The following is a 25,088-nucleotide window of genomic DNA, read 5'->3' as shown; positions in this document are numbered from 1 at the left end:
CTTTACAAAAAAATAACCAGCATGTTGGTTTAAGATTTAAAAGGAACTGGCTGGAATACAGTTCAAATAGTTACAGAAATGAGGCAAACTTCCCCTCCTTGTCCCAGTCTAAAACTTCAGATATAAACCCAACACCTGGTCCCACTGCGAGAAGCAAAGCAAGCATGTTGAACCCTACTCTTAATAAATTCCCCATTCTATCCTCCTGTTGCTTCCTTCCCCCAAACACAGATGTTCCTCAGTGCTCTCTTGCTAAGCCAACTGCACGTCAGCCAGAGAAATGAACATTTTATTACTTGATTTTTTTTCTTCCAAATATGTGGTCATGTGCATGTGGATCTACATTATGTTCTGCTTATCCTCTGCAGTACCACAAAACAACAAATCTCAGAGACAATTTAAAGTTGCTGTTTTAAAAGGGCAACTCCGTGCTAAGTGGACAAATACAGCAGCAACAAATAAACATCTGCCCCACAGCTTTGTGTTTGACTTGCAATATGACAGATGTCACTTTGTGCCTAGCCAGGAGTTAAAGAATTTATCCTTAAAATCCTTGTGTTCTCACCTGGAATGTCTCTGCCTAAAACTCAGAAATTCGAATGGACATAAGGAATCCATGATTCTGTCTGGCTTGTCACTGAGGCCAGGGCTGCTGTGGCAGCTGGAAAAGCACCAGCAGCCCCTCTCCTTGAGCTGTCACATTGAATAAAAGGTTTCTGATCTTTTTGGGTATGATATAATATATCCTAGCAACTCTGCAGCACTGAAATCCACAGTGTTTACAGAGAGAACATGATCTTTGAAAGTGTAACATGGGCTATATTAAAAAGACACACTTTTAAAGGCCTCATATGCTAATAAATTGTCGTTGAAATAAAAAAAAAAAACGGAAGTTCCGTAGATTGCTGAAGTATTCATGTGCATTTCTAAAAACACAGCATGCCTGAAGAGTTACCAAAAAGTCCTTATTGTAATTAGCGGTTAAACAAACTGAAGATGATAAGATGTAACAACAACTTAGAACTAAATTTGGAAATGACATTAAAAGAATAAGTCATATGAAAAGCAAATATATGCCCATTAGTGGTATTTTAATAGTATGACTATCCTGGTAAAGTAGTACACATTATTAAAGTTATTAAAACCTCTTTTTCCAGAAAGTTAATTACATAGGCACCAAGTGCTTTCCCTGTCATTGTTCCTTGTTTTGAATATACACACAACTAGTTTCCTTGACATACCCATATTTCCAATTCTTTTTCATGGCACCAACTTGATAGTCTGTGTTGCTGTAGGTCTCCATTTTTTTTATCAGAATACAGACATTTGTAATAAATGGATACTGTTATGCCAGAGGGAAAGGTATGTCTAAAACTAACAAAAAAGGCCCAAAGTCTCCCATCCATGTAAACTGAACAACAGATGTTAACACACATGGTAAAGAAAGTAGGTCCTTGTAAATGACTGAGATACATTTGAGATTTCATGATAAGTTTTGAGAGTCAACAGACTTAGATAAGCACTTCACAAGCACCTGGAGATTTCGAAAAACATTTCTCTTCCCATCGATGATAAAAAGACTTGACTCTTAACTGAGGGTATCTAATATAGAAACCAACAGAGCCTGAGTAAAGTCCTGCCCATTCAGCTGCTGAAGAATGTGGGATACACACGTACCACATATGCAAATGTACTACAAAATAAGAGTGAAATTCACAGCTTTATCAGTGTGTTTGATGCAGTCATTTCAAAAAGACGGCATGCAGAAGCACAGCTATCAGACAGAAAACCACCCGCCTTCCCACCCACCAGTTTCCCAAGGTTACCTTGAGCTCAGCAACCTGTGAAGAAATGTGCCACATCAGACTTTCACTTAGGAACTTCATGCCATAGGGTCCCAGAAGTTCAGACAGGGCTCTCATTTCTGCAAAAGAAAACAAACTGCTCTACCTCAAACATTCCTTCTTCAGTTATTTGATGCCCACCATGTATCTAGCAACAGTGTTTTATCACAACAGAACTGCAGTAGTTCTGTTGGTCACCCTATCGTGATCAAAAACAGGAAAAGCGAGCTCCCAAGACACAGAGGCAGCATGAATAAAAAGTACTTAAAATACCACTGAAAGGTTAACAAATGCTGTCTATAATAAAATGCTCTAAAAATTGCTGTTACTCCAGTCCCTCATAGATATTCAGTAGAAATATCAAGGTTTACCTGATATGTCAGAGTATTCCTCAGCATTAAATGTCAATTCATTTTCTGTAGGCAAATTCACAAATGCCTTCATGGCTGGAAAATAGGCTATGTGACCATTGCTGACTTGTCGTAGCAAAGTTTCCAAATACCTTACCAGAAAGGGAAAAGGTTTTACATTAAAATACACATGTTCACAGATACTCCATACAGATGCAAGTATACTTGTATGACAAGGAACAGCAAAGCCTATAGGCTAAAGTTCTAATTTCATAGTTCAGCTGATATCTGTATTTTAACTCTACATCTCCCCTATAAAGAGAATTTCACAAAGTGCTTTTAACATGTATCGGGAGAAGTGAACTTCTGAAACTCAAAGAAAATTTCAAACAACTCCACTTCTCCAATTCTAGATTTTTAATGAAATAAAAATAATATTAAAAACTCGTAATTGTTCATATAATTACTTACCAATTTGTGTACAGACTGGTAATGGTTGGCTCACCATGACTATCTAAATGCTGGGTTTGCTGAAGCAGAACGTTGTTAAATACTCGTGTAATATCGATCTGTACATAATTTTCTATTGACTGGAGGACTGTCATATAGGCTCTTACACTGGTTAACAGCTCTGAAGGCTTTGCAATTTCTTGTGTTGCTTGATTATACATAGTCATTCCAACAATCGACCTTCAGGAAAAAAAAAATGGAAACAAATAAATTTCATTTGTTAGTAAAATTAAACACAGATGCATCTATAAAAATGATTTTAGATTCAAAGCTTTTATTCAAATACTTCTCCAATCTGCAAATATAATATAAAACTCTAATCAATGCACAGACTACACCAGCACTTTTAAAAATAGTTCTAGATGTCAAAGACAATTGTATTCATTTAAATACACTTAAATATCTGAAAAATAATTCTAAATTGAACATTTATTCTCTTTGGTTAACTAGTCTTGTTTCTTTCACAAGGCAAGAAAAAGGAAAGCAGACTCTGAAGGCCACCTGCCTGTGGCTTCAGTTCCAACCCCCACTCCCCCAAATTAAGAAAAAGCAAATATGACTTGCACTGGTCTAGGTTCATAAACCTGAAGATTACAGCTGACTTCTTATAAAGCCACAAAGTTATCTTTACTTCTATGCCACCTGATCTTATTTTAAAGATGGGAGACTCCAGAGACCTATAATGTCTTGATGAGTAGCAGCTTTATTAAGTCTTTATACCTTGTATGGAATATATAATTAGCAATCTTTGGCATAAAATACAACCAGGATAGTTGGCTCTTTAAATATTAAGTCCTCCCCAAAAGTTGCCTATTTCTGTAAACAACAATGGGAAGATCAAGGTAGGAAGAGACAGGAATATCAAGCATCAATACTTTTTATTCTAAGAAAAAAATTAAAATATCTTCTCAGTTGGCTTTGTCAGGTCTTGAGTTCCAACTTTTAGATTTTCCTTTCAGCAACCCAGTAAACTCAAACACTTGAAACAATCCAGCACTGTGCAAAAGAACGGCAGGAAGACAGTCTTTATACATGTGTAAAAACAGGCATCACCAACTCCTACAAAATACACAGGACTAGGAATGCAGAATCAGGCTATTGTACAGGTGATATTAATTTCCAATATATTTTGTTTTAAAGAGAAACTAACAGTTGTGTGTGTCTGCACATATAACTTAACTGTCATTTCAGTTTCGCAATCCGTCCTTCTAAAAACTATTTTTCTGTATTAGGTATACAATACTTCCAATGTCAAATAACAAACACTTATGTGGTATATGAATGCATTTATCTCTACAACATTTCTTACTTGGTAAAGCGGATTTCCAGGTGAGACGTTAAATATTCTCTTGGGGTAAATGTGTGTTCCCAAACCACCATGTTCGGTACATAATTGATTGAGAAGCAGAGCTCAGAAAGTGCAGTGTGCAGTTTGTCCAAGCTTTAAGAACAGGCAACAAGAAATCAAGAAAATTATTTAATGTAGCATAAGTACGTATTATCACGGAAAGCATATGCTGAAAGGAAGACATCTCAAGAGCAAGTACAGCTCTAACTCTTCCTTTCATTATCTTTTTTCTGCTTTGAGACACTGTTCTAGCTTATTTAAAAAGAAGTATTTTGGGTAAGAACACTTCCTACAACTGTACACTGATCTGCATCACACACAGTGATGCGAGAGATATGCATATTTTTACATATATATATTTTTTTTCCCTTCAAAAAGAAGATTCTGTTAAGGTGGTCCTTCCCTAACTGAACTAAGCAACACAAGTAACTGATACTAAAAAGCAACACTACTAACAGATACTAAAAACCTAAAATATTGGGGGGAGGGAATCTTGAGCTACAAGTTCTTTTCCCTCAACTTCCCTATCTTTTCAGTTCTCTGATGTTTGTTGTTGCAACTGTAGCAAAACCACTTCCCTTTCAGCAATGCGTGTTTATGCACTCCCAGACACAACACTAAACATTTATTATTTCCTTTTCTTAGCTTCCTTCCTCTTCATACTTTTATGACTCTACCATCTTGTCCTTCAATCTCTCCTAAAAATTATCTTCTTCCTTTTCCTTCCCTATCATCTTTTACACTTAAACTGTATTTATTAACCTTTCTCTCTTAGCTCTTTCAGGTCTGGTGTGTTGTTAGGTTTTTTGTGGTGGTGTTGTTTTTAATTGATTTGCTGACCCTTTCATTTTTTCTATAGTAACTAACAAGGAAACCTTCCCCAGCCAGTACTGGAGCCTCAACTGCATCCCAGGGGCTGAAGGCAGCAAGCAGCCTTTTGGCAGCAAGAACTCCCAGCCCAGCCTGTACTTCAGCCAGTTAACATGAAAGCAAGGCAGAATTCACCCACTCCTTGGAATCGTACTTCTGTAACAATTTAATATGACTATACAGCAAACCTACCTACAGCACAGCGATCCTTTCTGCTCAGGAAAGGGAAGAGCCAAAGGGATAAATTCAAGAGATACACATTCCTATAACTGTTCATAACAGAATTCAGTCTCCATACAAACTACAGAAGCATCATATGCTCACAAACTACAAAGCTGTATTTACAGTCAAACTTACTCAAGTAAATTAAGCAAGAAGCATTCAATATGTCAAATACACATGTTTTGACTTAGGATTCAAGGTGAAAGGAACAGAAGAGGCGGCTTACTTTGTCACAACCAATCTGTTTTTCCTCATGCTTTCTACTCCTGGTTTCTCCCTTTCAGGTTCTCCTTTCTTTCCAGTCTGTTTTTTTGATTTTTTGTTCACTGCTTGACTGATGGTTTTGGCACAATGCTTTGGCAGCAACTAGAAATGAAAAGAAATAGCCCATCCAAATTAAAATCCAACTTGTTAGCAGTCATGACATACAAACTAAGCTTATGGTCCCCATGGAGACTTCACACAAGTAACACGGTGACTACTAACTACAAAATTCAAATATTAAAAAGTCTTCCTCAAATCACCTTCCATTTTACAAACAAAAAAATCTTCCCCAAAACAGAGGGGGGAAAAAGAAAAAAGTCAAACAGGAAACAGAACCATAAAATTCAGAAAGTTTAACAGAGAAAAATCTCGAAGGAGAATTAAAATAGACACAACCACACTCACCTGATCACTCAGTGTACACTGTTCTGTGCAAATGTCTGTGATAAGGTTTCGAGCTTGCTTAGCCATTTCATCCAAGAACATGTTACACAAGGAAAGACTACGATCTCCAATATGATGTCGCTGTTAAAGAAGAAAACAAAGGGAGTGTGATTTTCAGTTTCCTGCTAGTCCTATGATACTCACACAAGACACACCATACTGCAGATAACAGTTCACTAAAACATATAACTAGGGTATGAGAAATACTACATTAATTAGTCCTCAATAATCTCAGCTCCAGGTTTCTTTATTTTTGAAAGCAACTTGAACCATGAAATCTTCAAAGTCACTGACATGAATTTTATCTACTTTATCATGTCCAGTACTCAAGGTTTCTGTGAATCTTCTCTTCATTTATTTGTACCAGTACTAAATCTAGAGCAAAAGGGCATGCAACTCAAGCTACAGAGAAAGCAGAATGTTCTTCACAGCACTGGAAAAGTCAATAATGAAGGCCTGCTGCATTAATTTCTGGACTCAGTCCCTTTGTCACTGGATCCACACAAGCACAGACTGTCTCACTCGAATCTTTCATTCACCACTGAAGTTTACTTACCAACAGCCACACTACCACACATTGTACACAGTACAGTGAAGATTATTTTTCCAGAATGATAATAGTTACCAAGTTATACAATTCAGATATTGAATTCAACGCACTCTGGCTGTGGCAGAATGTGCTTGCTGCAGCTGAATTCACAGTAACTAGTGTACAGTGGACTCTCGCTACCAATTCCTTACTGTTTCTATAATTGTTCTGAAAGACATCTCTTGTCCTGAAAGGGAGCTTTCCTAGAAACGTTTTAGTGGTTGTCTAGTATAAATACAGCTTGCAGTTTTTTAAAGCACAGTATACTGGGAAAATAATGATCTAGAGATATATTGAGATGTTAGCAGATGAGGATTTTAAAGTGTAAGTACAAAAAACCTACATCACACATATTACAAGAGGTCTTATTCATCTAATTGTTTCAGATGAGTGCTGCTAAGAATGAAAACACACTTTTATGAGCACTACACAAAATTGGCCAAGTTAACCCCCGGAGTAATTCCAAAGTCAATGGACAAACAGGAAATGTAGTGAAGGATCTATTTTACTGCAACAGAAATAGAAAGAATTTCCTCAGAATCAAACTACTTCCCTTATCAAAGGCTCTGTTTCTTTAAGCAACACTCTGCATTTTTTATTTCTAATTGTAATCAAAGAGAGCTTGCATTACCCCGTGCTTACTAAAACAAATGCTTACATTATACTGTATATCACTTAGGATTTTTCTTTTAATCTTACTGAAGAAACACTATTAATAACAAGCCATACAGAACTCCCAATTTCCTTTTTCTAACTATGACTTTATAAACCATTTGAAAGAAAAACTGTTGCTTGCAAGTTTTTATAGGCATATGAGATTTATTAGCCTCTAAGCCTGAATGACCCCCAGAAAAGTCATCTAACATTTGTACCTTAGTTTAAGCTCTCTTTAAAGCAAAGATAATACTGCTTACTCACTTCAGAAAAGGATTTTGAGCTCTATGGGTGAAGAATCACACAAGAAGCTATCTCCTTGTTTTACTTCAATTTTTACCACTCTCCTTCCTCAAATTTTACATTGCCATCACGAACACCATCTTGCAGTGCTCAGCTCTAGTCCTCTCTACTTTAAATGAGAAATGAAAATAACTAAGACAATATATTTAAAAATTACCTCTTCTGGGCACAGTTCATGGGTACAGCTCATAAAATGAGTACAAAGCAGTGGGAATGCAATTGAGTATCTTGACTGAGAGGGAAGCTCCAAACACTGCTGAAACATCTTCTCAAAAGCACGACTATAAAAACTGATCAGAAAGAGACATTTAAATGGAATACATACATAATTTTGCTGCAAATAAAGTCTACTTCACACAAATCAAACATGCTATTATTGTAAGATTTATAGATATAACTTATCAAAAACTGCATCATACCTTCAAATAAGTTTGTTTTCTGCATTTACTTCTTATGCATTTTATTTGCATCTCTCTATTATTATCATTATCATAATAATCTTACTATTCTGATGTTTGCCACTTCAGCACTGCAAAAACTTGCATGTTTTGCAAAAATCTATTGAGGAAGAATCTGCAAATGACCCCAGATAAACTATGTGACTGCTTGAAGAATCTCTGACATCTTCAGAAATACCTTTATCAAACTCTGATAGAAACCAGAAATTCTAATTGATTCTCCTGCTGGCTTATCTTTCTACAAAATTTGCTATTTAAAAATGACACTTGCAAGGACAAACCAAACAATAAATAATAAAAGGATTCTACAGTCAGGTTAGTAACATACCAAAATATAGAAAGATCAGAGGTTTCAACCAACATCTCCACCAAAGAATCTACCATTTTTGTGTGGAAAATGATTGTGTTCATCATTTTTCCTAATTCTCTGTGGTCTGCAAGACCAAGTGAAGCCTTAGAAACACTGGTGTAGGCCTGGAAAGACAAGAAAAACTTTGTTACACCTACAGCTGTTTTTTTTTTCCAAATTCCATTGCTATTGCCCAATACAAAAGTTAAATACTGATTATGCTATGTATAGGATACTCATGTAGTTAAAGACCATGAATAGACGGCTTTATCTTTCCACTATAGCTTAAGAGAAGCAAACTGCCTTTCAGTGAAGTCTCCAAATGTCATTTGAACGTGACACCAATTCACAGATAAAGTGTAGAACAAATGTACTGACAAAACACAAGCACGCACTTGCGAGACCCCACTTTAACAATCACGTTTTGCAAGGCAAGAAAACTCAGGTGTATTTTGAAAATATAAAAATGTCTATCTAATCTTGAGGCAATTGATCTGCAGTCTAAACAGTACTCCCCCCTTTATTAAGTCAATGGAAAACACTTATTTCAATGCACAGGAGTGATTTTCTCACTGAATGTTATTTTTCCACTGAACAGTCTCTGTCTCCCCTGGGCTGGGCAGGCTGAATCACTCCGTACGCTGCACAGCCACCAAACTGTTCATCCTCAACACATTCTATTTCCGAATTGTTATAAACACCCCAAAGAATGATTTGCATAAAGTATGCAATGCAAAGTTACACCAAAATGTAGCAAATTATCTGCTTAAGTATTTTTCTATTTTAAAAGAGCAAGTTATTCTTAGATAGCCTGTCATCCACTTGCAGTGTGAGAGTAATCTACAAGAGAAGTAATTTATGAACTATTTGTTTTTAAGTTAGTAAAGTGCCACACATATTTACAAAGTCTTACCTGCAATCTAAACCAATCTAATCTCATTCCTCTGAAGTCAAATACCTCTCCATCTTCAACTGCATAAGGGAACAATACAGAACATAAAACCTTCAGGAAAACAACTACAAATCCAGATATACTATATCAGATATCCTAAAAAAACCCCAAAGTACTCAAGAATTACTTGGGTACTGAACCTGACGCCTTTATCCAAGAATTTCAATCCAGCACAGACAAGCTAATAGGAATTTAAATATCTAGATGAAAGCCTGTGTAATATGCTTTCTAAATTAAAAAGTAGGATTACTTCCCAATAGCATTCTTCAAAAGCTGTATCTGTATAGAGCTACCCTGGAAAAAGGATACACAACAAGAAGCTGATAACCATAACAAAAGAGAAACAAGGGAATAAGTTCAGTTTATACAAGCTATTTGCTTCAACTGATTGCGTGAAGCACAAACTGATGAAGCTTTCCAGAGGAATCTGCCATTCTGTTATTATTTTCCCAAGTTCATTTAAACTTACCTTGTTTCACGCTTAGTGAAGTCATTGTGTTTACGAAAGAGGACATGATGATTGATTCATCCTCGGGGCACACTGAAAGATTCTAAAATAAATGTTGGTGCTATTATTATTTCAAACTTGCTTTATGAAATAATGTCAATACCCATGCCCAATTTATCAGCTATGCTCTGAAATGTACAAAAATTTACACAAGATAACTTAATTGATGGAATATTTCAAATAGCACTATTTAAAAGCTTTCACTTTTTAATTCATTGGTTGATGACAGGTACCTAGAAAAGCTTGCTTCCAAACCAACACCTTCTCGAAACACAAAAATCTGGCAGTAAATCTGCCCACACATTTTCAGAATGTAGGCATTTACAAAATAGACACCAAATATTATCCCGTTATATATCGGATAGCAAAGATTTTCCTGACCTCTACAAGCACCTGTCTGCAAAGAAAATTTGGCCATGGTAGGATGTAAAAGGGACAACATCAGCATCACTTTGCTTCCTACAAAACCCATTCTCAAGAATTTTTCACTAATATTGACTTCTATGATTGGTACCACCTGAAAGATGGGCTATAACATTTTTAAATTTTACTAAATGTGACAGTGCATGAAAAAGCAGTTTCAGCAAATGATAAAATCATATTTCTATTAAACAATACAATACAGAAGTTTCTCAGAATTCCAGCTGTGACTGACATTTTAAGCTGAAAAAAACCCAAATTATCGCTCAATCATTTGTCTAGTCTTGTGCTTGATACCTGTTATGAATTCATTACAACTAAAACTCAAGCCAATTTTTTTTTTTCCTCATTTCAGTTTGATCCTAAGGTTTCTCCTATTTAAACAGAGTGCACTTGTGCCACTTTTACAGCATTTAGAAGTAATTCACTAAATCTAGGAAATAATTTCCCAGGAATCAATGACAAGTGTAAAAAAAACCCTTAATTCTGTCACTCTAAAAAAAAAAAATCTGTTAACATGCAAATACATAGAGCTATAAGCAAAAAAGCCCTAAGTACAGTTACTTTGGTATTGCATGCAAACTCAAGGATTCAGTTACATCTAATAAACAGTGATACAAACTGGTATTTAAACTATTTAAGAATTCATTTAAATAAAGAGTATGTAAGCTCCACCTCCTGATAACTGGTGTAGTGCTTGAAGTGTGAAATTAATTTTTGAAAGCTTGCTGTACAGACTCATCAGGTTCACAGACCTGACCTACTCACAAAATTTGGGCACCATCTAGTGGTCACCGGGGAATAAAACCAAAACAGTTCAGAAAGCCCTTTATCTCTTGGTCAGGCTAAGTAAAGAAAAGTTTCTCCAACAGTCCTTCAGTGGCAGTACTCCTTTCATTGACCCTAAACATAACACTGCTTAATAATGTTTAAGTATTCATATAAAACCCTAAAGTACAACTCTAAATCCTAGAATTAAATAGCAAGTTAAGTAAATTCACCTTATTCCATAACGTTTTTCAAAATCCACAAACCAGGACACATTTCATAGACATTTTCGATAAAAAGCCCTTTTTAAAGTTTGCATGTGAGAAGCCAAAACCACAGGCTTGACATACCTGAACAAGCTCATTTAAGACGACTGCATCAAAGCCGGAGAGATACTGCACATAGTATCTCTGCATCACAGGCCCGTATTTTCGCACATGTGCTCTGAGCTCCTCCATGTAGAATATTAGCTCGGCTATGTGTCTAGGCAAGACAACAAGGAAAAGCTTAGAAAATAGAAAACATCTAAAAATATTAAAAGTATCTTCTACTGGTGGAATGCTTCTCAAGGGGATTTGCTCCTACACCTTGCTTTTAAAAGTATTACTAACAGGTAATTTCTGTATGAAAATACTTGTTCACATTTTAAGAGGAGTTTACACAGGTAATTTTCTCTTTAAAGAAAAATCCACTCAACAAGTGATAAATTACCAGGATGCCTTCATGATAATCCTCAAAGATTTGTACAACTATCCACTTATTTTTAGAAGAAGCCCTTCTACAATGCTCCATTTGAAGAAAAAAAAAAAAAGAAAATAAAGAAACAAAACCAACCAAACCACACCCACACAACCCCGAAAAAGTGGCTAAATCTGAAAAATATGATTGTAATGACTGCTTTTCTGTTGGGCTGGTTTTGGTTTGGTTGGTTGTTTTTTTTTAAAAACCACAAGGATGGCTAAATACTTGCACAGGTTGTTTCACAGAGGATGTGGGACCTTGTGATTGTCAATTCTTGTTTAAACTCCTGCAGTAAATACACAGACTTTCAGTTCAATCTTAAGAACTCAAAGACAACTAGTGCTCTTCTGCCTATCCATATTCACAAATCTCTTAAACCCATTTCTCATTTTTAACTACCCTTTATTATGACAAGATTTATTTATATCCCAGAGCATTATTATCTGATTTAAAAGACAGTGTTGCTACAACACAGGAAACATTCTACAAATGAAGCTTTTTGACAGTTTCCTTCTCCCCACCAGCTTTGTTTAATGCAAATCAGCAACACTGAAGATAAAGGATAAAGTGGGGTTTTTTTTGTTTTGCTTTCTCAAAGGAAAAAAAAATGCATAAAGCTTTTATAAAATATTTTTATTTTATAAACATGCTTTCTAGAGAAAATAAACTTCCACCTATATGCTTCAGTTTTTGGGATTCCCAGGTAAAGATTTTCTGAGTAGTTCCAATTCTTCCATAGAGCCATGCTTTTCCAAGACTCCCTTGCCTTCAAATGCATTTCACCTGTGAAATTCTCATAAATATTTAAGGTATCACATTAAAAATTGTTAACATACTTATCTATGAAATCATCTGCGCTCTTCTTCGGCATATTATCTGCATGACGAAGAAGCCAAATAATTTCATCACGAGCAAAGGATAATGCCATAAATACAAAAAGTGCCTGAAAAATAAAAGTTGTTCACACCTTTATAGATACATACAACAGTTGGACACCTTGTGCACACTAAAAGGCAACTAGTTTCTAAAACCAAAGAATCTTAAAACCTAAATAGGTTTTCTCTTGGAGTCAAGCGTGGTTTTAGTAAATCACATACTATCACTGAGAAACAAAATTAAGATAGCATAACCGCAAAACATAAGAACCATAATTACCTTGGGACCTAACAGGCCGGGCTGATCAGATAGGACAGTAGCCAGTTCTTTGAGTGCGGAACGTAAAAACTTGCGTCTCTCTCTGTGCATTGAACCGCTGCATCGAAAGAACAAAGCAAATCATCATCCACTGTGCCAACTACAGAACACTTGAAGTTTCCAAACATTTGAGCCCAAGCATAGGTAGCTCATATCATACAACTTCAAAAGTTCCGTATTTCAAAGGATGTGGTTCAATTAAAATTGGCATCCCATCACCAATGCTGTATATTCCTGAAGTATGATTAAATTTAAAAAACAAGTTCTCTGCCCCTGGTCTGCGATGAGCATTTGACTCCACTACAACATTTCTATTTAGTTTGCATTCACATTAAGTAATTAGACAAAAACTGGAGACTATATAAACTAAATGCTTCTGTCCTGAAAATTTGCAAAATAATCTAAAACTTAGAAGCTAAATCGATAATTACAAACCATTAAGCAAATCCAGATTTAAAAGAACAATCAGTACCTGATCTCGTTTGAAAATGCACAATTAATTCTGCATTCAACAAATCCTGTTTAAACATTTTTTATAACTTCACTAAGAAAAACGACACTAAAATCTGTCAGGAAAACTTCGTAAGACACTTACGCATGGGAAACAGCAGCTTCTTTGCATTCTCTGATGTCATTAATACGCTTGTTGTACCTGCAAATAAAAACCAATCCGATATAGTAGCAAGTACCAGCAGCAGAATTTAGAAAAAGCTGTAACTTATGAGGAGCTGCAATGCTACCGCAAGGACACAGCAAAAAGCTCACATAAGATTTATTTCCCTGCTCAGAGCTAAATGTTAAAACTGGATACCCAAATAGAAAAGAGGTCCTCGTATCAGCTGGTAAAGACCTCAACTTGGTCACTGCCCGAGCTTTCATCTGATATACTGCAGAAACAGTAGCACATACTTGTAACTTTTTCAAGCAAACTCTGCATTCCTGACATCATTTCTCTTCCCTAGACTAAGATTTGTGGGCGGGATCATTAATTTTAACTTTTGCCATTTTAGAGACTGATTCACCAGACTTTTTCAGAACCGAGATTAAAAAAAGGCACGATGGTTATGAAATCAGGCTCTTGGAAGTTACGTATTAAAGAAACAGTCAGGATATTAAGCAAAAACGTTTGTATTCTGACTATCTTCAAGCAGAATTTATATGAAGTAACATTTTCAAAACAGTTTTTCAAAAAATTGTAATTTTTAAACAGAGGTTCTGAAAGGAGAAAGAGAGAACAAAAACTGACCCTCGTATGTTTACAAACAGGTCTTCTGCAGCTTTGTGAATATGGAATACTTCATCTCGAAACAGAGCCAAGCAAGAGCTGCTTTGAAGTGCAAGTTTCCAAAGGTTCAAAGCTGTAGCATCACTATTTAGGATTCCATGGCACAAAATAAATCCAACTTCAAAAGTCCACATTGATTGATGTCGTAAACCCGATGCACAAAGACAATAAGAGAACAGTGAGATTACTACACATTTTCATTTAAACAGTTCATTGATAAAGTGTTTAATGGATAACATTGTTTTAAATATTAATAGAGAAATACCCCACGCTGTTCTAGAAGAGGTCTTTTTGTAAGAGTTTTGTACCATTAATAACTTAATGCTGATACTACTCAGTTATTTTCATCAGAATGACTAAAGCCCTCACTTTTAGTCAAAGTTTGGAATAACCTGATGACAAATTTTATTTCAGCAGCATATGCTGAATTCTCCCTTCACTGCATATAAAAGTACGATACAAACAAATGAGATCTAATCAAGTTCTCTACAATCTAATTTGAATGCAACAGCTTTTGTACATTACATAGAAAAGAGTCCTTGCTTTTCTGTAAACTAACTTTTTTTAATACAACCATGAGCTGTTTCAGAATATTTTACTCACAAATGATCCATTTTTCCATTGCATCCAGAGAGAGGTATTCACATGGCATCTGTTGAAAAAACATTAATTTGTAGCCACATAATGAAATAAAAGACAATACATTTTATGGGAAGTGCTTTTTAGAAAAAATAAAGCCTTAAATGCTGATGAATCAGGAAAGGTTGATGCTGATTACTAACAGGGTATTGTTTTATCTCTTTAGAAATGGAGAGTCTGAATATTAAAGGCTCTTCTATATCCTCCAATACCTTGAACAAAATGGTGAACAAATTTTGGCAAAAGTTCCAACACACATTGTATTTAAGAACATTTAAGAACAAAGGGCTTTTGATGTATACTAATCACAACCTGACAGCTGTTCACACTTGAATATTTTCATAAAGATGACCTTTCATTTCAAAACTGAGGCAGCAAACACAAACAGTAAAAATGTTCAAGGTCAATCAGTTCTGATTTTCAGTCTGTTGGCCCACAAACATCCAAGGCAGTATCCAGGATTCCTTCCTTCTGCACTGCAGAACTTAGCATCGCTTCCCTTCATCTTTCCATTATCAAATACTGGAGTTGAAAGCATGAGCTAACACAACAGAAGCTTTAATTAATGCGAGAAAAATTTCCCCCCGTACTAAATTCCACTCTGTCAGCCAGCCTATTTATTTCTCTCATTAAAAGCCACACAAACGTAATCAAACAGAAAATTAAACACCCCCATGTTATTTTCTGTAAAGCCCTGCTTAACTTTATCATATAATGCAAATTAAAAGGTCGTACTGTGTCCGACTGTGCAGGGTTCAGCATTGTGCTGGGGGCACTGATGAGGCTCAGTAGTTGTGCGTTTCTCCACTGGTCAGCTGAGAGATTTCGTCGAGGATAGACCATCTGGAGTGAAATCAGAGCATCTGAAAGGGACTGGGGAAAAAACAAAAAAAAAAAACCAAAAAAAACCAAACAAACAAAAAAAAAGACCAATGATTAGTTTAAAGATGCCCTCAAGGTTCCGTCTTGGATAAATGTTCAAGTTATTCACCTCATTTTGTGAACTGTGTGTTCCCTTCTCAGTGTTTTTACTAACAATAATAAAAACATTTTACTGAACTAGTTCTGAAATTAAATTTGAAGTTAAAATCCATTGCATCTAGTTTATTTCACATATAAAAGACTATTTCAGGCTAAGGGAAGGATGCAGATAAGCAGGAGGGTTTGATCTATTTTTTTTTTTTAATTAGAGCTATAAAATTCCAAGTTCAGAATTGGAGGACATGAAAAAAAATCAACAGGGGACAAGAAATCTCTCACGTACAACTGACAGTTTTTCATTACTTATTCAAGCATCTCAATTATTGCGTTATTCCCTTCTCTGTGACTTCATTTAGTATGTCCTTCCCTCTTCGCTAGCAAATTATAATTATTTTGAGCAGATATTGTCTGTAGGAGCATCCTCATAGCAGATTAAGCTTATTTAACTGTGGACCCATGCCTTTTCCCTGTCTTTTGCATCAGTACTGGTGGCTTGCCCAGGGAGCCATGTCTAAGCATTACACCAGCAGAGAAGGTCACTCAGGAAACAAAAAGAAAAGAAAAAAGTCATTGCTGAAGCTAATTTAAAGAACTAAACAACTGTCAGTCTACCACAAAGCAGTGAGATGATGGAAGGACAACTTCAATGTGCAGTTCTGGAGAGTGCAACCTAGGCATGTGTTTCTATAGCATAGTGCCTGAAGGGATCCCTGACCCCAATTTATACCTCTAGCACAGGATAAAGAGGAAAAAAAAACCTCAAACTGAAAAATGGCTTTACAAAACCCTTCAGGCGAAAGGATTGGACCACTATGAAATATAAGAGCACAAACAAAGATAACACTGATAAGTGAAGCACCTCTCCTAAAATGTGGACAAGAAAAGTTTAATTGCAAATGAGATCCTTAGTTAAATAAGCCTTAACAAGACAGGAACTGTGCAGAGAAAAGTATAAAAAAATAAGATCACAGATTATTTAGACAAATGAGAAGTATTCAAAACTATTTCGCTTCAGAGCACTTAGAGAAGTAGTTGAAAAACTCTCTTAACTTCTAGTGACTATCTTAAAAAGTTTATGAAATTTAAGAAAAATCTCAAGAGGACTAGAGAAGGAAAACACAATCAGTACCTAGATCGTGAAATAGGAAAAAAACCCTAAACCTTTAAAACTCCAGGCAGTAACTTGGTATTTAACTCCTCCAAAAGATTCCAAAATGTTGTTAGGCAATCATTTTGCAAGCACCTATAAAATAACACCTTTATAAATAAGTCAGTCAAGCACTGATCAAATCAACCTAGTTTTCTCCAACAGAGTTGCAAAGCTACTGGACAAACAGGGAAGCAATTAACAGGATATACATTGACTTCAGTGAGGCTTCTGTCACTTTTCCAAGGTATCAACATACGGAAACACAGACTAGATAAATCATCACAGAACTTACAGAGCTGGTTGTGCTACAGAATGCAGGCTTGAAAACATTTGTACAGAAAACACTTAAGGAATTGGGTTCATTTAACTTTGCCAAGTCAACCGAGCAGGGTATACAACGTCAGCTTTTGAGTACAGGATATATTATTAAAGAGGCAGTGGTGACCTCCAAGATCCCCAGTTTAAAGACAACGCAAGGCAAAAACCCTCAGGTTACAAAATAAAAAAACCACATTCATCTAGGATGGTAAACCAGCAAAAAACTGGTTTCAGAGAAACATGAGCTGTCTCCTACATTTCAAACTACAAACCAAATCACAGATGTAGCTATTCTCAGAAGAACAATAACTGATTCTTAATCCATTTCTAATCCTTAGTGAATGAAATGGAACCTTACCAATGAGTCTTAGCATTTCTGTATTTCTATAGGTTTTGTTATTTAATAGGATACCAATCCCCAGCCCCAGGTATCCCTTATAAGTAAAATCACCTATAAAATTTATACCTAATGGTCTTCGACAAAACAAACTCTTGCATATTCACTTTTTTATCTCTGCTTTTGTCAAGTAAGGTTACTGAGTGCCTGTGAAAAGTAGTTACATACTTTACTGTGAGGTACAAATTCCTCCATCATTTTCTTTAAAGGATTTTCATAATCCACAATCATCTGGCCAAGGCGTGGATATTCTCTGTCACTAAAAACAACAACAAACAATTCACTCAGGTGGAGCTGTTACTATTATTACTGTACGCATCATTAACACAACAGATTTTTACCTTGCTCCATGTGTCATTTCATGGGCATAGTTATACAATCCAATGATAGCCTTCCTTTCTTCAATTCGAGACAGCAATATCATTAGAGTTGTGTAGGTTATAATCAAATCTAGGTAGTTCTTTGTTAAATCGAAGTTTACAGTCTAGAGACAAAATACAGTCCATTATCATTCTAAAACTTTCAAAAACAAGCATAAAACATTTTCTTCACCTTTCCATCAATTTTCAGCATTTTTAAAATACAACGGACTACCCCGATCAGTTTTTTTTCTGGTTGCATACAGACATGTATAATGTTAATTTATGCACTCAAATCCCCAGACCTGTTCACATTTCTGAAAGCAAGCATGCAAATAAATCTTTCCAGGCTCTGGAGTTACAGATGAGCTGACAGATAAGAAAGCTTTTCTTGGATGCTACTAAGCAATCAGCAAGTGCCTTGCCTGTGAACTATAATTTAGTAAGACTCTGTCATATAAAAAGCTGACACATATCCCACTGGCCTGGTAAGATCATTCCATAGGATATATACCTGCTCCTCTTTCATAGTATGAAATTAAATCAGCCAAAATTTAGACTACTGACCAAAACTAGCAAGGTGACATTATGAACATTAGAAAAGAAAGCTTAGAAGAAAATGAAAAGCTGTTTGATGATTTGTCTTAAGGTTCGGTTGTTTTCTTTTGGTTTTTTTTTTTTTTTTTTTGGGTGGTGCTTGGTGGTTTTGGGGTTGGTGCCAACACCAGAAGTGACCTTATCACAGATCTCTTTGGTGGACAACAGTTATATTCCTGTTTTGTGAGTCTACATGGCTTAAGCATGTAGATGACAGTAAACCTCTAAGATACAAATACAATAAAGTAAAAATTACAGAACAATTTGTATGTTTGATAACAGACAACACTGTTACTGCTGTCCTTAAGTAGCCTGTTTAAACTGGCCTCTTCTGATTTCCAGCTATTTCTACAAGTTAGGGATCTAAAGATCACATCATTTTTATTTCTCTTGCATTTATAACTAGAGATGTCATGTTTCTTTAGCTAACATAAACAAGTCCTTCTAATTCTCCACACATGACTCCTATTAGAAACATTTTTACATGGCATTTGAAAGTTTAACCCCCAAAACTTACAATATCAAAGAAGACTTGGCAAACATCAATAGTGTTCAGCAGCTCACAAACATGGTCCTTGAAAAACAAAGGAATAATTTCAGTTTCAAAAGATGGAAGTAAATTGCTTTACTATCACAGAATGTTAGGGATTGGATGGGACCTCGAAAGATCACCCAGTCCAATCCCCCTGCTGGAGCAGGAATACCCAGATGAGGGTACACAGGAGGGCGTCCAGGCGGGTTTTGAATGTCTCCAGAGTAGGAGACTCCACAACCCCCCTGGGCAGCCTGTTCCTGTGCCTGTCACCCTCACTGAGAAGAAGTTTCTTCTCAAATTTAAGTGGAACCTCTTGTGTTCCAGTTTGTACCCACCACCCCTTGTTCATCATTGGCTGTCACCGAGAAGAGCCTGGTTCCATCCTTGTGACACTCACCCTTTATATATCTGTAAACATTCATGAGGTCACTCCTCAGTCTCCTCTACTCCAAGCTAAAGAGCCCCAGCTCCCTCAGCCTTTCCTCATAAGGGAGATGCTCCACTCCCTTCATCATCTTTGTTGCCCTGCGCTGGACTCTCTCCAGCAGTTCCCTGTCCTTCTGGAACTGAGGGGCCCAGAACTGGACACAATATTCCAGATGTGGTCTCACCAGGGCAGAGTAGAGGCGAAGGAGAACCTCTCTCGACCTACTAACCACCCCCCTTCTAATACACCCCAGGATGCCACTGGCCTTCCTGGCCACAAGGGCACAGTGCTGGCTCATGGTCATCCTGCTGTCCACCAGGACCCCCACATCCCTTTCCCCTACGCTGCTCTCTAATAGGTCATTCCCCAATTTATACTGGAACCTGGGGTTGTTCCTACCCAGATGCAAGACTCTACACTTTCCCTTGTTATATTTCATTAAATTTTTCCCTGCCCAACTATCCAGCCTGTCCAGGTCTTGCTGGATGGCAGCACAGCCTTCTGGCGTGTCAGCCACTCCCCCCTGCTTTGTGTCATCAGCAGACTTGCTGACAGTACACCCTATTCCCTCATCCAAATCACTGATGAATATATTGAACAATATAGGCCCCAGTACTGACCCCTGAGGCACTCCACTAGATACAGGCCTCCAACTGGACTCCGCCCCATTGACCACGACTCTCTGGCTTCTTCCTTTCCGTCAGTCTGCAGTCCATCTCACTACCCAGTCATTCAGACTGCACTCCCTCAGTTGAGCTGTAAGGATGCTGTGGGAGACTGTGTCAAATGCCTTACTCAAGTCAACATAGATCATGTTCACCGCTCTGCCATCATCCATCCATCTTGTTATGTCCTCATAAAAGTCAATGAAGTTGGTCAAGCATGAATTCCCCTTGGTGAAGCCATGTTGACTGCCCCTAATGACCCTCTTATCCTTGAGATGGCACCAAGGATAAGTCATTCCATCAGTTTCCCAGGGATGGAGGTGAGGCTGACCAGTCTATAGTTACCCACGCCCCCCTTCTTGCCATTTTTGAAGACTGGAGTGCCATTTGCTTTCTTCCAGTCCTCAGGCACCTCTCCCGTCTCCCAAGACTTGACAAAGATGATGGAGAGCGGTCCAGCAATGACCTCAGGAGCTCTCTCAGCACCCGTGGGTGCATCCTATGCAGACCCATGGATTTATGGATGTCCAAATTGCCTAACTGCTCCCTAACCCAGTCCTCGTCAACCGATGCAAACTCCTGCATTGTCCTGCCTTCCTCTGGGGCCTCAGCGGTACGGGGCTCCTCAGGACAGCCTCCGGCAGAGTAGACAGAGACAATGAAGGCATTCAGTAACTCTGCCTTCTCTGTATCTTCTGTCACCAGGGCACCCACCTCGTTCATCAGTGGGCCTACGTTGCCTCTGGTGTTAGTTTTATCTGCCACGTACTGGAAAAAGCTCTTCCTGTTGTCCTTGACCCCTCTCGCCAGGTTTAATTCTAGGGAGGCCTTAGCTTTCCTAGTTGCCTCCCTACACCCTCTGACAACAGCATTATATTCTTGCCAAGTGGACAGCCCCTCCTTCCATGATCTATAAACTCTCCTCTTCCACTTGAGCATACGCAGCAGTTCCCTGTTTAACCATGTAGGTCTCCTGGCTCCCTTCCCTGATTTCCTACGTGTCGGGATGCTCTGATCTTGAGTTTGGTAGAAGAAATCCCTGAATATTAACCAACTATCTTGGGCCCCCTTACCTTCAAGCAGTCTTGCCCATGGGATTTCCCCTAGCAATTGCCTGAAAAGGCCAAAGTTTGCCCTGCTGAAGTCCAGGGTTACAAATCTGCTTGCTATCCTGCTCCTGCCACATGAGATCCTGAACTCCACCATCTCATAGTCACTGCAACCAAGGCAGCCCTCAACCTTTACACCTTCAACCAGACCCCCCCTTGTTAGTGAGGATGAGGTCCAGCAGTGCACCTCTTCTAGCCAGCTCCTCCACCCTTTGCATCAGAAAGTTATCATCAAGGCACTGGAGTAACCTCCTAGACTGTGGCTGGTCAGCCTAGTAGTCCTTCCAGCAAACATCAAAGTTAAAATCCCCCACCACAACCAGGGCCTGTGATTGTGAGGCTGCTCTCAGCTGTCTGTAGAAGGTCTCATCAACTTCCTCACCCTGATCTGGTGGCCTGTAATAGACACCCACAACAGTATCACCCCTGCCAGCCTGCCCCTTAACTTTCACCCATAGACTTTCAACTTGCTCCTCATCCGTGCCTGGACAATATTCAATACATTGTAGTTGCTCTCCCACATAAAGAGCAACTCCACCACCTCACCTGGCTGGCCTGTCTTTCTTGAAAAGGACATAGCCATCCATGACCACATTACAGTCATGCGTGCTGTCCCACCATGTCTCCCTAATTGCCACTAGGTCATAATCTCCTGCCCTAACACAGGTTTCTAACTCCTCCTGCTCATTCCCCATGCTGCACTCATCGGTGTACAGGCATTTCAGAGAGCAAGCTGAGCACACCGATTTCACCCCACGGGTATAGGAGGCCTCCCAGCCCTCATGAACTCTAGAGTGATGCCCTACTGATGCAAGCCCAGCTACATCCCCATCCCTCTTCGAGTCTAGTTTAAAGCTCTCCAAATGAGCCCTGCTTAGTGATGGGAATTATGCTGATTTTGTTTTTAAAATAACAGAGCTACAAGTTCAGCTATATAGTACTATTTAATAAATAAAAAGACAGAAATGTGATGTAACAGAACAACTGACATATTTGCAATACCTTACCTTAAATTCCATGACATCAACAAACGTGAAGTAGTATAACGCCAGGTTCTTCAGAATCTCTGACTTTTCTTTCTGGAGCTGAGCAAGCTGTTGCTAAAAGAGAGCATAAACATTCACACTGTTCTTAGAAGCTCTTGAGAAGACGGATGAAAAACAAAACCTGTGAAGCGCAGAGTAACCACCAGGCTATGCAAAGAAGCCTTAACATGATTTTCTAAGACTGAGGTTCTGTGTGTCTCAAACACACACAGAGTTCTCAAAACAGACCATTTTAACAGCTGCCAACTATACTTGGAAGATAAAAGTCAAATTAGTACACATTAGTACCAAAGTCATATTGTTTACTCAGCTAGAAATGAAAATGGGTAGTTAGGAAAACAGTGTTATGTATAATTAGCAAAAGCAGAACAGTACATGACCACAAATCAGTATGACAAAAAAAAAAATGACGTTACTTGAGGTGGGAGAAAAGAAGGTGGCAGGTTACAAACTTTACTACAGAAAAACATTATGCTTTTAAATTCTGAACTTACCAAAAAGAATATCCAGGCAAAGCCACGTTAAGCATGCAAAATAAAATGTAGATACAAACATAAAATACAGTAACGGTTCTTTGACCAGTTCCATATAAAGACAATAATACATTCAAACAAAAGCAACAAAATAAGGAAACAAAAAAGAAGCAAAACACTGGCATTAGACACTGGTGGATAAAATGGAAGAGGCAAATGTGAATACAAAGCCATAAAATACTTCATATGGATTTATTTTTTTTTTTTAAAACAGACAATGAAATACCACTTAATTTCCGTATTTTTCAAAATTTTTTTGAGAAATCAGACAGATCATTTAAACAATTACAATTCAGAACACACAAAAAAGTGGCTGTTACTGAACAACCATTCTGTTTATCTATGTATTACAGTCTCACAGCATGGCAAAAAACCAATTATTTAACTTGCAATATCCAGCAACTAATTAAGTCTCTTTCCTGATATAGGAACTGAAATGAGTTAAAGTAATCATAACACTCAGTATGAAAAAGTGCCCTCCAAAAAGCTGCAAGATTTTAAATTAAAGACTCATGAAGCTAAATAGGGTTTTCTTCTCACCAAGAGCAATCAATTATAAGAAAGATTTAATAAAATTGTTTCAAATTGGTTAGCTCATTTTCATGTGAGAGGTTAGACCTGAACACACTTCATCTCCCTCTCTTTATAAACCTGTGCTCTGTCCTCTCAGTTTTATGGAAACCACTAGAAGTCCACTAAATGCAAAAAACCCAGACTGCCTGGACCACTTTATCATATATAAGACAATATTTGCTTCTTTCCTCTGAATTTTTAGAGGCGACTATGATTTTTAGAAGCGATTATGATTTTTAGAAGCCTTATGCCATAAGACTTCCATTATAGCCAAAGAAGATAGGCATATACAGAGATATGAACAAATTGGAATGGCTACATTATAAAATACTCCTGCCTACTCTTAAACTCTTTAACTTTGAAGGTACAACTTTGAATGCCTGCCCTATTTAAGTTTCTTTCACACAGTCATCAGCTGGAACTTAAGTGAAAAATGGGTGTATGTACATGTGTTTATTCTGTAACATCCAATAACCTCACACACTAAAAAATAGGTTATTTCCATTTAAACTGCTGCTGTACAAAATCTGTTTTCAAATGCAAGTCCTACGAATTCTATTTTGATCCTCAGTATGAACTTGCTATTACCTTTCCCAGTGTGCACCTTGAACCAGAGCTGCCTTGTGCTGATTGAACAAAGCCCCCACCACGGTCCAGCAGAGGCTGGAGCTCCAGCAAACAAACCTTCGGGTCAACTATCAGCATCTTCCTACCATGGTACTAATTCGCCCTAAGCAAGGTGCAATGCTATGGGAGACCAAGATTATAGCTTGTTCTATGCATCATCTACATTTAGTATTAAAAAATGGCACTAGTGTCCACTTCTGAGGGACATCACAATTTCAAAACCACAATACATGAAGTGTGGAGATCTGACAAAAAGGGAGACAGTGCTGGAAACTATACTTGCAAGAGAAATATTTATTTATTAAGAAATTCTATGAAGCTGTACATCAAATAAGAGAATATAAGGATGTATTCATTACATTCAACCAAGAATTAAGGAATCACTGCTGTTCATTGTTAACTAGCTACTTGTGTTCCCAGAAACATTTATACTTAAATGATGTTAAAACTTCTGCACAGAGTTAAGGTGATCATTCATCTGATTCTGAGTGTCAAGGGTGTTAGTAAACTTTTATTTAAAATATTAGTATAAAAGTAAAACTATGTATCAAGTGCAATCCCAGTTAAATCAGTTTGGTGCAAACAGTTCACTTCATCTAGCACTGACAGAATGGTGATGTAAAGTGCAGCTTACAGCATGGAGGGTCGTGGATATTTGTTTGCATGTTTATCACTCAGGAATGTGGGTGTAACGCTTTCCACACCCACTGCAACAAAACTTTCCGTTACTAATTTCCTAACAGCTGTTTAGAAATAGCTGGTGCTGTATCATTTTGGATTTGGTTTGAGGCTATCTTCATCGGTCTGTAATTCTCATTTAATTGCAAACATTTTTGTTTCCAATAGTTGATAGAAGTTTTATAATAGGATAAGATGAAGAAATAACTCTTAAAATATTACTATAGCTAACCATGCCTTGTTAATTGGTTAGACGTGTTTTATTTATTCTTAAAGAACTTGAAGCACAGATTATACCAGAGAACAACAGTATTTTGGCTGAACAAAGTGAGTTGAATTGAAGACATATGAAAAGCTGCACAAATTTTAGCATAATATAGA

General features: G+C 37.4%; 1 protein-coding gene across 4 annotated transcripts in view; it reads right to left on the bottom strand.

Annotated features, from left to right (window-relative positions):
- The window catches only part of NCKAP1 (NCK associated protein 1), a 63,329-nt gene that overhangs the window by 18,128 nt on the left and 20,113 nt on the right, over nucleotides 1-25,088 (bottom strand). For 2 of the 4 annotated variants that reach the window (XM_065840868.2, XM_065840870.2), the window contains 21 exons: nucleotides 22,258-22,350; nucleotides 19,032-19,088; nucleotides 17,900-18,042; nucleotides 17,727-17,817; nucleotides 15,448-15,585; nucleotides 14,677-14,725; nucleotides 14,035-14,191; nucleotides 13,384-13,440; nucleotides 12,750-12,846; nucleotides 12,431-12,537; nucleotides 11,204-11,336; nucleotides 9,627-9,708; nucleotides 9,119-9,177; nucleotides 8,185-8,330; nucleotides 7,556-7,688; nucleotides 5,814-5,933; nucleotides 5,371-5,510; nucleotides 4,014-4,145; nucleotides 2,666-2,884; nucleotides 2,216-2,346; nucleotides 1,827-1,924 (listed from right to left, as the gene is read on the bottom strand). In XM_065840868.2, coding sequence (XP_065696940.1) covers nucleotides 1,827-1,924; nucleotides 2,216-2,346; nucleotides 2,666-2,884; nucleotides 4,014-4,145; nucleotides 5,371-5,510; nucleotides 5,814-5,933; nucleotides 7,556-7,688; nucleotides 8,185-8,330; nucleotides 9,119-9,177; nucleotides 9,627-9,708; nucleotides 11,204-11,336; nucleotides 12,431-12,537; nucleotides 12,750-12,846; nucleotides 13,384-13,440; nucleotides 14,035-14,191; nucleotides 14,677-14,725; nucleotides 15,448-15,585; nucleotides 17,727-17,817; nucleotides 17,900-18,042; nucleotides 19,032-19,088; nucleotides 22,258-22,350 — 2,382 coding nt within the window. The remainder of the gene's footprint in view (nucleotides 1-1,826; nucleotides 1,925-2,215; nucleotides 2,347-2,665; nucleotides 2,885-4,013; nucleotides 4,146-5,370; nucleotides 5,511-5,813; nucleotides 5,934-7,555; nucleotides 7,689-8,184; nucleotides 8,331-9,118; nucleotides 9,178-9,626; nucleotides 9,709-11,203; nucleotides 11,337-12,430; nucleotides 12,538-12,749; nucleotides 12,847-13,383; nucleotides 13,441-14,034; nucleotides 14,192-14,676; nucleotides 14,726-15,447; nucleotides 15,586-17,726; nucleotides 17,818-17,899; nucleotides 18,043-19,031; nucleotides 19,089-22,257; nucleotides 22,351-25,088) is intronic. The other 2 variants (XM_065840869.2, XM_065840872.2) reach the window with 1 other exon arrangement.

The sequence above is a fragment of the Patagioenas fasciata genome, chromosome 7 (genome assembly GCF_037038585.1).
Source record: "Patagioenas fasciata isolate bPatFas1 chromosome 7, bPatFas1.hap1, whole genome shotgun sequence".
Lineage (NCBI taxonomy): Eukaryota > Metazoa > Chordata > Aves > Columbiformes > Columbidae > Patagioenas > Patagioenas fasciata.
The sequence above is the reverse complement of the archived record's forward strand: the minus strand, read 5'-3'. Positions and strand labels throughout refer to the sequence as shown.